General features: G+C 40.9%; 1 protein-coding gene across 2 annotated transcripts in view; it reads left to right on the forward strand.

Moving 5' to 3' along the window:
* Positions 1 to 17,383, forward strand: part of pcdh17 (protocadherin 17) — an 87,393-nt gene extending 70,010 nt beyond the window's left edge. For both annotated transcript variants that reach the window (XM_070554827.1, XM_015953410.3), the window contains exon 5: positions 12,567 to 17,383. In XM_070554827.1, the coding sequence (XP_070410928.1) occupies positions 12,567 to 13,264 (698 nt within the window). In that variant the 3' untranslated portion in view covers positions 13,265 to 17,383. The remainder of the gene's footprint in view (positions 1 to 12,566) is intronic.
* The last annotated feature ends 1,558 nt before the right edge of the window (positions 17,384 to 18,941 follow it).

Here is an 18,941-nt window from a genome sequence, read left to right on the forward strand (position 1 = left end):
TTTAACAATACTATATGATCCACAGAAGCTGCCATTTAAATGAAAGCGAACCATTCAATACCATTCAGATATATGTGTTGCCTCCTAGTGCCGTGTTAAGAGAGCGAGAGAGTCAGAGGCACTCTCCCTAATCCTGCTAAAGCAGCACACATGGGAGTGAGCACTTGCACAAAGCCATGACACCCGGAGTTGCTCAAATCCATTTGTTCCAATCAGAGCAACAAACAAAGAGAGGGAGGCAATAAAAAGAGTATTTTAATTCAGTAAATGTGACGGCATTGTACGCTTGATCTTATTGTTGGATGGGTTGTCTGAATATTCCACAGTTCTCTTTGCTTTTGGCCAGTTTGATGTCAGGACGGAGCGCTCGAGTCTGTTGGTCTGGGTAAAACCAGTGACTTTCCTTTAAGGGCACTGGAAACAGCATCATTAAAGTAGCATGGCTGAGTTTTAAATCTGGTGAAGGGAGGCTCTCTGAATTAGCAACAATACGTTTCCCTTCATTCTTTCTTTAATAGGGTGTTTAAACCTGTTTTCTCCTTGGATAGAAACAGGATTTCTGTAATGAGCTTGTGAGTCATAGATTCTCTCAGCTTAATTTTTTAAGTCTCTTCCCCTCCCCCCTTTTCTTTCTCCTCCTTCTCTTTCTCACTCCATTCCTTGTGCTTAGTCTCTCTCTAAATGGGCCAAGGCAACTTCCTTTGCCATCTACTGGGGCCAGGATGTAGATAAAGGCTATTAAGTGGCAGAAGGATGCTGATCGGCTTCCTTGGTCTCTGATCTAATGTCTCAGACATGTTGTGGACTCTCTTCCTCCTAAGGCACTTTAACATCCTTCAAATACAATGTGTTTGTTTGCGTGCGTGTGCGGCTGGAAGAAGTGCTGTTTGACTGAAAAAGCCCGCCGGATTTCCACAAATATGACCAAACATAATCTAATAATGTCACGCCGCAACCACAGCAGAGATAAAAAAACGAGTGTGTTGGGCTCACATCTGTAAACAGTAAATAGTAGTGAGCAGAAGTAAAACATGGTGCAGGCATGCTGTGTCTGTTTGTGTTTGCTTATGAGTGAACAAGCTGTGATGCACACACACACAATGAAGACAGGGAACACTCAAGCGGACTATATTTAGATGACAAAGTGCCATAAACCCAGGCTAAAGGGGGAAAAAATAAACAAAAGCAAGGAAAAGAGAAAAAGGCGGTCCAGAAGCATCCCCTGTTATTGGTGCAATCCCCCATGTCCTAATTACACAGGCTTAGAGGAAACGGAGGATTAGCCACCAATTCACCACGCTTCTCGCCTCATCTTCTAAGTCTTGTTCTTGTTTCCTTCCACCCTTTGTGCAACCCTCCACGTCTCTCTCCAGGTAAAAGTAGCAAGGTGTTATTGACCTGTGACTTTCTGTCTTTCTTTGTTCCTTGTTGCTAACACGTCTGCCTCACACAGCAACAACTAAATCCTTTTTAGAAAGGTGGCTGTGCAGCAGGCTTGTGTTGCTTGCTTTCCCCTATTTTAGCTGCACATTCAGTCTGTTTACACTAGCAGCACAGGACTTCACTCCCTTGTCTCTAAACCATCCCCTCCTATCATTTCTGACCAGATTGAGAAGGCTTTATTCATAGCGTAACTTTACTGGATGCACTGTTTAAATGCAGTCACTTGAAATGCCTAAATTCATAACGCTTATGCAACACCATCAGGCAGGCATCTAATTGGTCCCTGGTTCAGTCTGCAACATGCAGTGACCCCAGTCACGCAGCCAGAGTCAAACAGATCCATCTCCAGCAGAAGAACAAGGAAGCCTGCAACAGATGCCTTGGACCCTAGAAAGCTCTGGTCTCGTTACGCCAATGTGGGATTACATGACAAGACAGGAACTACGGGGCTTAGGACAATTAATAACTGATTTAAAAACAAAGATCTATTAGACCCCATACATCCGTGCTTGTTGAGTTTATCATACAAATGTGTATGTGTGGCATACCATATTGTTAAACTATATTTGATCATTTTTTTCAAAATTAGAGCTTTTAAATGCTCGCAAGGTTAAAAAACAGCCTGATGGCTGCAGGAGAGATGCAAAGGCTTGTTTTCTCAGACTTCTATGTCTAAAAGCTCGCCTGTGGCTGCTCTCCTGCAAACGCTCTGGCGTTAAAACACTTTAAGGCGAAAGAACCAGCGGTCTGTACATGGAGGAAATGTGAAGTATAGAAGGTCACAGGTCGGAAAAGCTGCTCGGGTATTTTGATTGGCTCAAGCAAGGATCTTCCTTGACTGACCTTGCAATATTTATTGAGTGCCTCTAACTGCTGTCAACGGTGAAGGCCCAGCTTCTCCCTGTACACACACACACACACACACACACAAAAAACATATGTTTTTTCATACTCTTGTTTATTTTGTGCTGATTTTTCTCAGCATTGTTCATCTGTAGTAAAGAATGGAAACACCTGAAAGAAAAACACTTAAATTGGCAGAATTAGTTGCTCAAGCAGCAGCTGGAATGTTGTCACACATCACAAATGTGGCTAATGTTAAACATTAGTTTTTCTCCACTCGGCACTTTGTGGTCTTGGATGAGTTCCCATGGCCGTTTGTTACCGTGGAACCTGTTTGGTGAGTTTGCACATCAGATTGCCAACAGATAAGAGGAAAAAGGTCTTTTTTTCCCACCATTGTCTCACGGCTGAGCAGTTAAAGTTGGTATAATCGTTAATCGGTGATATGATGGCGGCTGCTGACTTTGCGGTGGAAGTTCAAAAGATTTGTGAAAACACAAAAAATGTATGTGAGCATTTAACTTCATGAATATAAACAAAAGCCATTCAAAATCCAACTAATTTGACCGTCCATTCAGACTAAAAGACTGAAGTTTTTATAGACACACAGGTTCAAAATACACCCCCCCCCCCACCACCACCACCACCCCAAATAACAAGGCAGGTGTCATTCGGAAAAAACTGTCTTCTTTAATAAGCAGAGTCTGCATTTCAGTGTCCTTGTTGCAGCTTTGTGTAAACTGTGTAGTGTTATTTGAGAACATCAACCCAGATGCGGCTCACCTCTACAACCCTCAGAGCCCTCGTTCTACCCCCAGCACACAGCTATGCTTGCTCATCATTGATTTGGCATTGTGCATGTTTGTTTTTGCTTGAGTATGAGCTCACCCTTTTGCTTTTTTCCTGTCCTTCTTCCTTCCTTTGCATAAACACCGTCTCTTTAGGGCATTCTCTGAGCAACTTAGTTATAGGCATTAGCTGACAGGAGGACTTGAGGTTTGTGGGGGAAGAGAGGACATGTTTGATCTGAAGATATGCGTCCTTGATTCAGAGTCTGCATTTCCAGCCAGCAGTTCTCCCCACCGCTCCTGCCAAGCATTTCCTGCTAAGCATCGGTATTCTTCTGCCTCCCTCTGTGATAAAATCTCTTACACTAGAGAGAAGTATCCTTTTCATTTTACTGAGCCACCTACTCCACAAAACAATTCGAACTCACTCTCCCCACTCACAGTAGAAAATTCAATTCACTTTTGAGTGCTTATTAATAATTAATATTTGTTTTAGACCTAAATGAAGGAGAGATCTGATTCAAATTGAGTCTGCTCACCAGAACTTGGTAACAGTGGAGAAAACGCGTGGGCTTTCAATTGATTTAAGTCATATAATGAACTTAACTCATTATTTTCAGGTTTCATACTTACACTAGTGGTTTCCAAAGTTTGGGTCACGGTCCCATCATTGGTCTTTAAGTGAAGGGCCCTGAAATGATTTTCATAATTACAAACTGTTAAACATATTTTCATCAAAATTATTAAAATTATTATGAAAATGATTGTAATTAATGGATAAAACATTGTCTTTTAAAGTGACGGTGTGTATTTTCCCTGGTGATAGGGGGCAGTACATACCTAAATCATTGCACGCAAGCAGTATCTTTGTGTTTGAGTAAGACCCACCAACGGATGGCCATTAGGGTAAAAAAAAATCCCTGGTAGTGAAACCTCCAGCACAATCACTGGAAACGAGCAAAGAGGTAAAATAACAACGTTCATGAATGGCAAAAGGTTTGTAACCACTTTTTACAAATCAGTAAATGCATTTTGTCCTCACGGGCTCCTGTATAAGGAAACATGGCGTCCAATAAGGTGTCGCCCAGAGATTTGACTCACTCCCTTATGTTTTAGATCCAATTTTCATGGTTATATGTTACAAAGCCGCCAATATTTTTCAACAACTGCACATCATTTAATTCATTTTCAACAAAATTTTGATGGAAACTTCCAGAGACTAACGGTAAAAACTACACATTGTATCTTTAACTGTGTTTGAATTTCCAGTTGGATTTTGATTAACTGTATTATTTACAATGTTTGGACTTCAACCAGTGATATCTAGGGTCATGAGTGTATGCTGGTATGAGCATGTGGGTAGGAAGCCGAGAAGTTTAGGAACCGTTGTTGTAAACTATCATAAACGTAGATTTTACAGAAAGGTCACCTTTGAAGATATGTTGCCAAAACAAAGCAATCAGATGTGAAGACTTTCCTAACACAACTTTATACTCATGTAATACAACTAAAAACAACCAACAGCTTCTCCTTCAAAATAAAACTTACATATAAATAACGTAAAATATAGTTTTACACACATTTCGAGAATCCCATTCACATGTTTCCTTTGGAGTTCCACTTGCTCTATTTTTTGAAAAGGGCGCAAAAGATTTGTGGAGATCCTTTGTTTCACTGGTATTCAGAGTCTGAAATGTTTGCAAGAGTGGCTACCTGAGACGTCACAAGATGCTTGTTAAACATTAGGTGCAGTCAGACTCTCTCATCTGTGCAGTTCAAATATTTATGTAACCTGATTGGCTTAGAACGCTAGGAGGCTGAGGAGTGTGGGGGGTTACATGGTTCAGCTGGGCTGGGTAGCAGTAGGTGAGGGGATTAAAAGCACAGTAATGCTCACACACTCTTGCACACATAAACACACACTGCGCGCTCCCTCAGGTGAACAGGTGCAGTCATGGTCTGTCACAGATGCCCTGCTCAATTCGTCAGCTGCCACTCCTCCTGCCCACCTTGGGCGGGTTGGGAGATATTTACCGCAACACCTCAACCACGCCAACACACACACACACATCATCTGTGATCATTCGCCAGCCTCATTGTTGACGTTAGTGTCTCATAGAGTGTTCTAATGACCTCCCAGGTGTGTGTTACATTGGAATGGTTCAGCACCACAGTTATCAGTTTGAAGTCACTTACTTTGGTTTTCAACTCACAATTGGTTTGGTTGGTGTTTGGTTTGCTAGCATTAGCGAATGAGTGCGGCTCTCTCGTATGTTCATCCCTTCCTCCTTGGGAACCGTAGCATGTGACAGTGGGACATTAATCACCGGGCCGGGTAATAAAGCGAGGAGGGGTGGGCATGTAGGGCCAGTGGGGCAGGCGTCTGGAGGGGGGGAAAAAGCTGTTTAGGGAAATCACACCATGCTTTATGACACACACGGATACACAGGAGCACGTTTACACTCAAAGATACTGTAGACCTTCACCCCTCAAGTAAAAAAATAAATAAATAAACAGCTTGTAATTTCGTAAAAAATGACCAGCAGCTTCCAGTTGGTCGGTAACTGGGTTTCGTGACCTCTCACACTTGATGTCATGTGGTTTTCTTTTAGGTCACAAATGAAGAATTTAGTAAAGGAAAGCAGGTGATTTCATTATCCAGTGTAATAACGTAAAGCATTTGCTGTTGCTGTGGTAATGACATGGTGAGTGAAGTTTTCATGAACTAATAACTCACTGTGTCCGATGGTGATAAAATGTGGGGTGGATGCACATGATTACTTGCTGAGCAATTACTTGAGCCACGGATTAGTAGTCCACTAGGTTTTAATTTAAACATTTTATTCCCTTCAGAATTTATTTCCAACATGTTTGAGTTATGGGAGATTTTATTTGTAAATCATTGTAATGACATTTTAAATTGAGTACTTAGAAATGAACCAACTGGTTGTGCAAAATTAGGTTTTATGAGTTTAGTTGTGCAAATCTGCTTGGACTTCTAAATTTTTGTAGTAAATGTCCTTCCTTCCTTCTGCATTCACTCGGTGCTGTAAAAGGAGGCATTGGCCTTGTTTTGTGTTGGGTTCTTTTAAGTCCATCATGAGCACAGACCCAATTTACATCACTCTAGTCCCACGGGAAGAAGCCAGATGAAAACAGATGAATTGTAAATCTCTGTATTTTAATGTTTTATTGTGTTTGTTTTTTTATCCTATTTGTTGGTGGGCCAGAGAGGAATTTACACGCACATTTACAATCATGAATCCAGCGGGAAAAAAGCATTTTAAGATTTATTATATGCTGTTTCAATGCACAACAGATGCCATTCTCTGCTGCCTCCCTTTTGTCACCTTCTGTTGTTATGACATCAGTGAAACGATATGTTTCTAAGGCTGTGCTCTACTTTAAAATGGAAATTGTCATTGAAACTATGCAATCGGGATATTAATAACGTTTACAGATTGACATTTTTTAAACTGATTATGTATTTGACTTAAAGGGATACTAGGCAACCTTTTCATAATTTAGATTATTTACTTGACCCAGTATGTGCAAAAATGACCCTTAACCAAGTTAATGAAATGCCAATCAGACCCCCACTTCCCCTGTGGCTAGAATTCTGCATTTGCAACTTCAGAGTACTGGTCCAGTCTGTTGAGCTGACATACCTGGCATTGCAGTCTGCTTCCAGCACGTTTTCTGCATGTTTTAGATCATGAACACAGCTGATTTGTTTTATTTAGTGATGAACCGCCCCTGTAGACACTAATGAAGGTTGGGGAGATGTTTCAGCTTTCAGATAAAGGTGTTAAAAGAGAAATGCTCAGCTTTTGGTTCTACTAAACGGACACTAGGGGGTGCTAAAGGCAAGCCCAAGCTAGTCTCCCTTTAATAATACAGCTCCTTTCACTCATTTAAAAAACACTGAGTTCTGTGTACAGCCATAATAATAATAATAATAATAATAATAATAAGACACAAAGAAGTGATGTGGAGGTTATTGCCAAAACAAACCAAACAGCCCTCTAGTGGTTGGCTGCAGTAAAGATTTGAAGCCCTGCATTTCAGGTCATCTACTTAGGTGTTGAGTAAACTTCATATTATTTTATAATTTTAAATGCATTTAACTGAAGTACATGGGTGGGACGTCTCCATCAGTCAAACAGTCTTTGTGTATAACCCACAGTACATTGTGCTTCTGACAAGAACAGTAATGATTATTTACATACTAAACTAATCAAGGTTTCACTTGCACTTTGGGTCTTTTAAATATCAGGCAAAGATTATTTTCTACTTCAATATTGGGTTAATAAGCTTTTATTGCAATTTGTACTTCCAGCCGATATATCTTATCAAAGTTGTGTTACACAGCCCTGAAAATCTGGCCCAAAGCAAGGCAATTAACCCTACCTGAGGATGTAAGATAACCATAGCTGCTTGTTGTGAGGAAAGCATCACGCACAGAGGAGTGCATGGAGTTTAATTAAACCTTTTTGTTGACACAGGAGGAGTAATATTTAGTTTCAATCAGAGATTCAGGTCAAGTGTCTTTGGTAAAACTGCAGGATGTAAGCATCGATAGTTCTTGATTCCAGATCAGGGATTCAATCAGCGTAATCTGAAAGCAAAGCTTCTGTTTTTTCTGTTTCTGATAAGAAGTTGCAGGATGTCATTTTTGAGGTTTAAATGCACCCTGAACATTAAACACATGATTTTTAAACACTATGCAACCTTTTCACTTTCTTGAGCTAGTATGTGCTAAAATTACCCATTACAAGGTTATTGAAATGTCACTCAGACCCCCAGAGTACCGTGTTTACAACTTCAGAATGAGCGGGCTGCCACCGGTTGAACTTTAAATAATGGAGCTGACATACCTGGCGCTGCAGTCTGCTTCCAGCACGTTTCCTGCATGTTTTAGATCATGAACACAGCTGATTGGTTTAATTTAGTGACGAATCACTTCTGTAGACACTAATGTAGGCTGGGAGTAGGGCTGGGCAGCAAATCAAAAATTGATTATTGAGATTTTTTTTCCCATGTCAATAAATTTGATAATAAAAAATTTAAAAGATGTGTGTGGGTTGGGAACGTTCCTGTCCCTTTAAGAAGCTGTACCACCTTGAGTCACGTAATACATGTGACAGCTCCATCTAGTGGACTACTTTTGTTTCTGCGCATTCCTGTAGTTATCGTCCATTTATTGTTATTGAGGTGAAATCCTCAATGTGTTGTGATACTGATTTTAGGCCATATTGCCCAGCCCTAGCTGGGAGACATGTCAGCTGTTAGATTAAGGTGATAAAAAGACAAACGCACAACGAGGAGATGGATTTCATTTACGGTTTGACCACAGAGAATTATTAACGGACACTAGGGGGTGCTAAAAGTGGGCAAAACTGACAAGTGTGCCTTTAAATTGTCTGAAAAGCGCAAAGCAGTTCACATTTGATAATAAATAAACAAGGAGCATTAAATAATTTTCATCTTTTTAAAGAAAACCCTGAATTACAGCTTTAAAGAATGTTGATGTTATTTGCCGGTTTTGCTTTTTGCTTGAAGTCGCTCTCACAACAGCCTGCGTCACACTTCAGTTCCCCTCGTTACTGCCAACTTAGCAGCTTTGTCTTTTCAGACTCCATTTTCTTAAAAATAAAAAATAAAAACACTGTGACAAATGTAGCGAAACACCTCTCTGTTGTTTCTCTGTACAGCCAGTGGCACACAGGGATGAGTACCGCGGATGAGCTCTTTGCACATGCACAGGGTTTCCTTTTATGGTTTGTTACCCCGACGGAGGATGGACACTGCTTGGGAGCAGAGGATATGAAAAGCCCAAAAGACTTCCACCATTAGCAGGTAGATAACTAAGATCTCTAAAATAACTTTGCTAAAATGTGACTTATTGTTGCATTTAAACAGATCATTAAATGAAAGGTGGATCAAGTGTTGGCAAACGATCGTGACGCTTTAGTAAATCTATCAACTCAGATTAGTTTAGATGACGTGCACAGCACAGTGCAGGAGAACGGGAGAAGTCGAAACAGAGCGTGCCCCTAATAACCAAATCATCATGGGCAAACGTGTCCTTGGTGGAGGCCTTTGCTGCCCATCCCAGAGAGCTGGTGGAGCCCCGGCGAAGAATCAAGGAGAGAGAGAGAGGGAGATGAATGTCACCCTTGCTCTCATATGTCATATTGTTAGCCATAGATATGAGAACGCCTCAAGGTTGTACGTGCAGCAGAGACATGAATAATCTATCAGAGGTTTCTTACGACTAAATAGAGAGAAATATGTCTGCATGGATTATTTATGCTTTAATATGGTGAATGGACAATCACCTCCGAGAGCATGAAGACATCGCAGGGGCAAAGTTAATTGTTTGTGTGTGGAATTTGTGCAGAGCTGCTGCGTGTGGGTGTGCGCCGCGCTGTTTGTCAACCAGAGCGCATTGTTGGATGTCGGTTCTGTATTCTGAGTCCCAGTGATGGATTACTGTAATAGTGTTCTCTGGTTTGAAATTGTATTCAGGTTTATGTTTTTTTTTTACGAGCAATTTTTTTTAACAAATCATCGATCTTTGGGCTTTGAAGTGTTTCTTATATCTTCTTACTCAAATCCCAGATCCCTTTGGCACACAGAAACACACACACACACACACACACACACACACACACACACACACACACACACCTCAGTGTGTGAAGATGCATTCACTCATTTAAATGTAGTCCATTCATATTGGTCTAGCATTCCCTCTTCCAGCTCACCCCATTTCCTCTTCAGGTGACTGCCTTGACACAGGAAATATCAGGCTGCTCTCGCCAGCGCTTTTTGGCTTCTTCAAACATTTGTGAAGTGTTAAGCTCATCTCTACAGCTTAGGAGGGCAGTCTCTCAGGATTCTAGGCTGCTGACCCGCAACACGGCGAAGACAGCCAGACCAAGTGCACTCAAGCACATCCACTCTGCTTGCTCATTCGCATCAACGAGAGATTGTATTAGTCCCAGGTTTGTGGTCTTTAAAGCTGCACTCTCACCACGTGATAGAGCTTCGTGCATTGCATAATGGGATTGATGGGGGTCGCTTTACAGCTCCTAACAGCAATTTTGTCCTCCCACATTTAGTTGAGAATGCTCGCAGAAGTGCTTCGCCGCTTGAATAAAAGTTACCATCAAAGCAGAGCGGAAGAAATAATTGAAATCTTTGTTAACAAATTCCACAAAATGGCAACTTTTGGTTTAGGTTCAGAATTACAATAAGTAAGTTATTCAAAATGGGCATCAGAGGGCGTGTGTGTGTGTGTGTGTGTTGGCGGGGGGACTAACTGTGATGAACATAGCAAAGACATATGGATGCATCTCTTAAAAGATTGTTGTGAAATGGTGAGCCACCTGCTCTTGCAGGGCTTCACAGACAGAAATAGCACTGCTGTTGCTGTAACTTCACTTCTGTCTCAGGTTCAGCTGCACTATGACAAATGTGTATTTCTTTTTTCTAGAAAATAAAACTGGTGCTTCAAAGGGAGCCGCGGCAGATGGCTGCTCATACTGAGTCAGGTTCTGTTCCTGTAAAAGGGGAGTTTTCCTCTCCACTGTCGCTACGTGCTTGCTTAGCTGTAAAGTTACAGACACAACAAGTCAGTGACTCTGTAGGCCCTTTTAGAAGACACAATGCCAGCAAATTAGCGTAATAATGTCGCCACGCTGTGTCCCATGAACGAGCCGTAGCGGCATGACGATGCAGGAATTTTGCGGCATTAACAGCACCACACTTGATAGTAATATTGTTGCAATGCCGGACTTGCCTTGGCGCAACAGAAGTTGGTGTCATGGTGACGTGGGGAGTTACTGCAGAGCTCTGGCTGTCTATATTGAAGATGAAAGTAAACACTGGCAGTAAATTTTGCTTTTGTAAACAGAATCAGCTGAGATGATGAACTGGAACGATGCAGAGCTCCAGTCGCTTCTCCGCATTAGAGCCGACTCTTAGTTCAGCACAGTTCAAGGGGACTGTGCAGAACACACACCTTTAGGAGCAGCCTGTCAAAAAACATAACGATCGCAATAAAAAACAACTTATATCCAAGATAAGTCCGTGGCAGATCCCCATACCCCCGTATACCGATATTGTGTAATCTTTTGTAAAAAAAAAAAAGGAACGACAGGATTGCTCCACATTACCACCACGATCTGACCACTTACCTAAAATATCTTGATGTCTGCTCAGCGTTGAGACAAATTGGCGCCATTGTTTTCCAAGAGACAAATGCAATCTGCAGGATTTCCTTATTAACTAATTGACATAATGAACTGAACAGTGTGCACTGATATGTAGGTTCAATTAGAGTGTTTAATTTGTGAAGTGCCTTGAGACGAGTCTTGTTGTGAATAGGCACTATATAAATAAATTAAATGGGGATTTTAGCCTGACTTGAACTCAGTCGTGTTGCAAAACTTCTATTAAGTCATTGAAAAAAGATCAGTGGTTTAACACTTCTTCTAAAAAAAGGTTCATTTTAACCAACAGCTTACAGCCTGTTAGGTGTGTGTTAACAGGGGTGCAAACAACACACTAATTGCAGTCATTTCTTATTGTCCGTAAGAATCTTGTCTCTGCATCCATCAGACAGCAGATGCCTTTATTTTTTAATGCCCCACAGTTTTTTACTTTACCTCCAAGTGGAAGGGGGAGAAAAATCAGCTTCTGTTTTTATTTTATGTTTTCTGTACTATCTTTATTTATTTTTTTAAACCAAGTTCTGGATCCGTTTGACACAGGCGTGAACACTCCCATAATCAGCCAGGGTTTGCATCCTTCTGAATAGAGATGAAAGAGAAGAACACACATAAGTGTGTGTGTGTATGTGTGTGTGTGTGTGTGTGTGTGTGTGTGTGTGTGTGTGTGTGTGTGTGTGTGTGTGTGTGTGTGTGTGTGTGTGTGCACGGGAGTCAACAACAAGGCATGCACAAAGAAACAGGCACAAACACACTGGGAAGAAGCACAAGCCATTTGGCACAGCGTCTCTATCTAGGGAGGGCTTCAAAGCCCACTGACATGAATTTATGATAACGGCACTATGCCTTTGCCAAACCTCAACCGTTGTTGAGGTTTTTTTTTTCTTTTGCCTTTTTTGTGTTTTTTTTTCTCACTCCCTTCCCATATTTCCATGTGCTCTGCCATCTCCTTGATCAGAGCTTTGGAAAATGCAAGCAGGTGTCCCCCATTCCCCTTGGAAAGCTGTGTGCCCGTTTGTGTGCTCATGTGCGTTTGCTTCTATGTGTGCTAAGAAAGAGACATGCTTTACTTACTCTTCTTTACAGTACTTCTCTAACATAAGCTTTACACTCTTTCTTGACTTCACTGCAGTTTTACAAAAGCAGTATTGCTTCATTACCCTCTCTCTGTGTGATTTTAATCTATTTTAGGCACTGCTGGTATTAATATCACTGTCTTCCCTATCCATCCCTCCTCCTTTGTTTCTGTTTACAGATGAGGATTGTGTAAATTGCACAGAGGAGTGCAGAGTACTGGGTCACTCTGACCGTTGCTGGATGCCTCAGTTCCCTGCAGGTGGAAACCAGGCAGAAGGTGTTGACTACCGTAACAACATGTTTGTGCCAGCCGGGATGGAGACGGTACCTGAGACAGAGACTTATGAGACTGTCAATCCCAATGGCAAGAAAACCTTCTGTACCTTTGGCAAAGAGAGGCGTGATCACACCATCCTGGTCGCCAACGTCAAGCCCTACTTAAAAGCAAAACGCGCCCTCAGCCCGCTGCTCCAAGAGGTTCCCTCAGCCTCTAGCAGTCCCACCAAGGGCTGCTCCACAATGCCTTCCTGCTCTGCAGTCAAAGGCCCAGCAGACGGGGCTGAAGGCAAACCTCCTCTAGCCAGCTGCTCTGGCCACTACGGGCCTCCTGTTGGTCAGTACCTGTCACCTACCAAACAAACCAGAGACCAAGGGGTCTATCCACCCTTGCCCTCTTCAGACCCGGTGGCCAAGGTGCTCGCAGAGGCCCGCTCCAGGATCAGCCAGGAGGCCGCAGGTGAAATGGAGTGTGTCCTGGAGCAGGTGGAGCCAGATTCGAGCCGCGATGGAATGGACGCTGACCAGGTGGTGAGAGACATCGACAAACTATTGCAGGATTGCAGAGACAGCGAGGCCACTGGCACGCTCAGAAAGTGACAGAGTTGAACTCATCGTGAGGAAGTGAAGAGCGGAGTTTGTCGCCATTCGAAGGGCTTTCATGCCAAAACTCTCACCAAAACACATTCAGAAGGCTGAATTGCTCCTGTGATCGGGGGCCGTTGTCACTGTAATTGTTGTAGAAAACTAAAAAACACTGGACCAAAAAATAAATTAATAAAAACTTTTATTATGTCAGTCATGTAGCACCAGCTCTGGTGCTCAAACCACCAAGAGACAAAAATACGGAACTGACGTCTTGACTTTTTGTGAATTTATAGACTTTTTGTTAAGCAAATGGCAGAGGTTTACGCCTCTGGCACCTCACAAAGCTCTTATCTAAGTGCCCACCAGCTCATACGTGTGTTGTTCATAGTCTCTCGTGAAATCCTGCATATCTACGTGTGTGTAGGTGGATATCTGTTTCTTGTGTGCTGGACACTGAAAGTGAACGAAAAAGGACTATTTCTGGTCAGACATGACAATCGATGCGGATGAAGAGAAACAAAAGGTTAATCTGTTCGGGACAGCGAAAGACCGAAATACACAATAAACCTTTATCTTGTTTTGAGTTTAATGTACTGTAGGTGTAGCGTGGAACCAGAGCTGTACCGGAGGAAACGTGATCGGGGGGCGTGTTCTCGTGGGGGCGGGGTTGTTACGGACCTGGAGCTGCTTCGGTTCTCTGCTGCAGGAGAATTACTAACAGTGTAATTATGTTTCACCTGTCATATGTAACTACATGTGTAAGCTGTGTCTGTCTCACACCCCTATTTAAATGTTGCTGAGCAATGTAGTCGCACGCACCGACGTTACACACGTGCACTACACTTTAGCGGAAACACACGGTGTTGCATTTACATGCACCGCACACACACACATCACAAACACTCAGCTACCCATCTGTGGAACCGTCTTCTACATGCACATCATCAGCTTTTAGTCCCTTGTGTACAGTGAACTATCATGTGTGTGACTATGCTGTAAGGCGATCAAAAGTTGTATAAAAAGGGACATTTTTTTCCTCAACTGTGAAAAAGACAATATCGATATGACGATATAGATGACTGTATGTAAGAATTCATGTATAGTGCCCAAATATCAACAGAATATTTATACATTTTATAAAAAAAAATGTTTTAAACGTGAGGAAATGAGGCATCTCAGCAGAAAGCGTCCTGTGGCTGGAGGACAAAGAACTTCAAAAGGACACTGCCATTGTTTCGATGAGAAATATATCCAAATCTATGAATAAACGAGAAAATGTCCCTTCACATTATCACTATACATAATATCATTATGTGTGTGTATATGTATCCAATTTAGATGTGTTTACATCAAAAAACTGACATATTTTTTATTGATTTTACTGCAATTTTTGTGCATTTGAGCCAAATTGTTATGTGTACAAAAACTATATTGTGTATTTTATTAAATTAATATATTGTTGTGTTGCAATATACATGGGCTTATATTGTATTTGGCAAAAGTTGCCTTAGTAGCTGTCGAACTCTGTGAGTTTGCTTTAGTTTGGGTTTTCGTTAGGTGTTTTTTTTTTCCCTCCAATCTCTAATTCTGCATCTTTGCAGGCTGGCTTCAGTGCTTTTGAGACGTCGCCTCTTTTTAACCCTGATCTAGCTGGATCAGATACAAATAACTGTTAATAAGAAGCGTCAATGAGCCAGCTGATCTACAATACAATTCAAACCAACTACAAAAAGCAACAACCACAAGAAAAACAGTTTGACTATTTTTACTGAGCAAACATTTTATAAGGCAGCTATTTTCTTTAACAATAACTAGTCTGCATATTTTCTGTTCATTATGTTTCTACTTTTTTTTTCCCAAAAACAAAAAAAAAGAACAGAATAGAAACCTGCCATATGTAAAGTGGAGTGGTTTCCTTGGTGATCATGAAACTGCCTTACTGTCTCTGCAGAGAGCTTGTTGTATCTGTGGAGCTTTGTGACTGCTTCTAAAAGCCCCGGTCCACCAGAATGTGCATTTTCTACTAAAGGACCAAAAGAGGTTCTTTCGCAGCAGTCCGTGTTGTTTATGTATGTTCTCCTTCTCAATACATGTTAGAAGTCTCTTACTTTGCAGTGAAAAAATAGAAAAAAACCTGACATCTGAAATTCTCTCTGAAGTTGCGCTGGAGTTGATGTCTTAGCTGGCTAGGTACACGGTTTATAACCAGGTGTCTTCGCATTCAGGATTTCTTAGTATTAAAAATGAAAAGAAAAGAAAAGATTTATTTTTGAAAATTTTGGCACGTTTCGGCCACTTTCTGAAATATTAGCGGGAGGGACTTTTTCTAACAATCCCTTGGGTTAAAGTACACAGAACAGTAGGCTTCTTGTATTGTTTGGGAAAACGTGACCACAATCACCAAATGTATATAACCTGCAGCCATGAGAGGGAACAGTGACTTGCACCCGTGTGGCTCCTAGATAAGACTCAACAAGCATTTAAACAGCTTTTTTTCATGTAGTTTTGTCACATTTACGTGTTTCCGGCTTCTTTTCTCATGCTGCATGTTTGGATGTTTTATCAGTTTCTTTTTCTATCCCTCTGACTTGTTTTGCATTTTGCTATGCATTGCCTACATCTCTTTGCTTCAGCGCTTTGCTTTCTCTCCGAAGGGGCAAAGTAAGTGTTGCTCTTTCATCTGAAAAGTATTTGGTTTACATTTACGCTATTTTTTTTTTGTTTTGTTTTGTTTTGTTCTGTGGGAGAAGGCAGCATCTGTTTTTAGACGAGGCTTAGAGGCTCTGACGGAGGAGGGAAAATATTTGTGTTCCTTTTTAAAATGAGAGGGGGGTTTTTTTTGTTTTATCGTGAAATATCTGGATGAATCATGCAAGGTTTCTCATTCACATCAGGCAAACAGCACAAACGGTTAAAAAGTGCAGCACTTCTGCTTTGATCCTAAAAGAAATGCCGTTGCACACGCTCATGAAAAAAACACCAATGCGTTTAAGCAATGCTCTGCCTTTCATGTAAATTCATAACCTCTGAAAATAAAATAAAGGCTGAAAGAGAAGACAAAACACCACCAAGACAAATGTGGCTCCTCCATATTTGTCTTCATGGATTTTTCTTCTTTTTATCTTACTTTGCTCAGTCTTCATGCTAGAATAGACACTTTGCTTTGCTCTGCGTGCATGTGTGTGTGTGTGTGTGTCGTCACTTAATTCCTTTTCATGCTCCTATTGTTTGACAAAAATATAGAATATTTTCTCTTCTTTCTGTCACCTTTCAATTCCACCTTAAATGAACCCTCTATTGTTGTGATATTTTTTGTCATCACTTACAGCCAGGTTCAAAGGTCATTCTGGTGTTTTTTTATTTTATTTTATTTTTTTCTGTTTCTAAACTCTGATTCTGGATGCCACAAACGGTCACTGTCACGATTCAAAGCACTGTCCCCTCTAATGGTGTTCTCTGGGCCCGGCCGCCGTCTGCACGCTCTCAAACTGAGGGTAAGGAAATGAGCTGGGCCCAGTCAACAGAAGGAATTCTCTAAAGCCATGGCCCCTTTCTCAGGCTGTTTGCTGTTTAATAGAGCAGAGGCTACTGTTCAGGCCAACACATAGTTTGGCCTCAGAAGTTAAGAGATTGAGCATAATGTGAGGTCTCTCATTATTGTCTAATTAAACACTGGCATCACACACTGTTGGCAGTGCACTACTCAAGCCTAGAGTGTGATTTTTTTTTTTTGCCCACTTGAGACTTGTTGGCTTTACCAAGCTATTAGGAAAGGGCCTTGTTGAATGTGGCTAACCACCTCTGGTCTATTACTCACACTGATGCAAGTGCACACAGACTCAAGACAGTCACTGCGACACACACTCAAACACACACATGCTATTTATACGGACAATATGCCTTTTTGGTTGGTTTAAACAAGCACCCGATGATGTCAGTGTTGTCTCTCTGCCCTCGGGCCCACACTGACAGCATAGGGCTCCTCCCTACCGCGGGGCAGCTGGTGAAAAGACCAGACATTTTTATTTGTATGAATATTTCAACTGCTATTGTCTAAAGGCTGTGTTCATTGTGATCTATCTGAAGAAAAAATAAAAACATCAAAAGATCAAATAAAAAGGAAATAACTGATGACGTTTGCTCTTGTCCTTGTGTGGGTTGGTCGAGCATCACTTTAGTCATGGCTTTGATTTCATTTGAGAGATGACCTCGTGTTCCTAATATCCACGTCAGTATAGGAGTGTGTAGATTTTCTGAGGGCAGGGTTTTCTGTTTAAAGAGGTAAAAGCATGACTGGAAATGTTTTCTGTTGCAGATGCACAGATGAAAACACACACACACACATTCACTGCTTTGGGCAAATGATTCTCTATTCAACACATTAGTTTATATTTTCGTCACACGAAAGATTGCTGCTCTTTTCTCTCCCCCTCTCTCTCTCTGATTGCTCAGAGACAAATAAATTGGCGTTTAAAATTATGTGCGCTAATGCTTCCCAGATAAGATTTAGCATTTTACCCTTTAGCAAGATTTCCTTTCAGAGGCCAATTTGAAGTCTCTTCAACACTTAGCTTTGAGTGTTCGAGCCTCTGCTGAGTCAAATCTGGCTTCTTTTTAAAGCTTAATTCATGTTTAAAGGTGGTAGATGCTCAACGCTGGAAGACACTCAGAGTGTGACCTTCCTCGAAATGTTTCTTTTCTCAAGAGGAAGGAGGAAACTAACTTTTAGCAACGACGGGTGCTTTCAAATGAGTTTCTAATTACTTTTTTAGTGTAGCTTACAAATATAATGACATTTAATGGACATAAACGTTGGAGGTTAATTTGATCATTTTGCCTAATTGAAGAATTATGCATAAAGTTGTTTTCTTTATTTTGTTTATCCTCAACTCCAAATATAATTCCACAGTTTGGACATTAAAGCTGAAAGGGGAAAAATGATGGAAAGTGGAAAGTTTTCAGCTAAACTACCAAAGGGAAAAGAAATAATATTATAATTGTTTAATGTACCCTTAGGAATGTCCAGTATTAGAATACAGTGGCTTTAAAAGCACTTCAGACCTAATTATGATGCAAATATATACAAAAACAGTTTTAGACAATGTTTAAGTGCTTGATGGGGTGTCATTTGAACATAAAACTGGTGAAATGAAAATAGTAACAAGTACATTTGATATCCTTTTGTGAAAACTTATTCTACATATTCAGTTTTTACACTACTTACAAATATTGTGACTTTTTTTGTTAGACTTGAAAGCCCAAAAATACACAAATAGAAATAATTTACTTCAATTCTCCTTTTGTTATTTGAGAGTTTGTGTTGTTTTTGAGACCAAGTATCTACTGTCTATAATAGTTTATTTGTCCTAGATCTGTTCAAATTACTGGTCTAATTTTAAGGGCAAAAATAAGTTTCATTTAATTTACGAATAAAATAGAATAGACTTTATTGATCCCACAGTGGGGAAATTGACTTGTAACAACAGCACATACACTTAAGATAATAAATAGAAGAAAAGTACACAAAGTAGGCATTTTATGGTGAAATAATCACTAAATAGTCTAATGTCTGAACTATTTTGGAAAGAATGTTACATTAAAACAGATTTCCTTAGGCCGGCTGGGGGGTTGTCAGTTTTTCTCCTTTTGAAAGGCCAAAGAGGGATGTAGTCTTTGTTTACAGTGCGTC

Source organism: Nothobranchius furzeri, chromosome 9 (genome assembly GCF_043380555.1).
Source record: "Nothobranchius furzeri strain GRZ-AD chromosome 9, NfurGRZ-RIMD1, whole genome shotgun sequence".
NCBI classification, from domain to species: domain Eukaryota; kingdom Metazoa; phylum Chordata; class Actinopteri; order Cyprinodontiformes; family Nothobranchiidae; genus Nothobranchius; species Nothobranchius furzeri.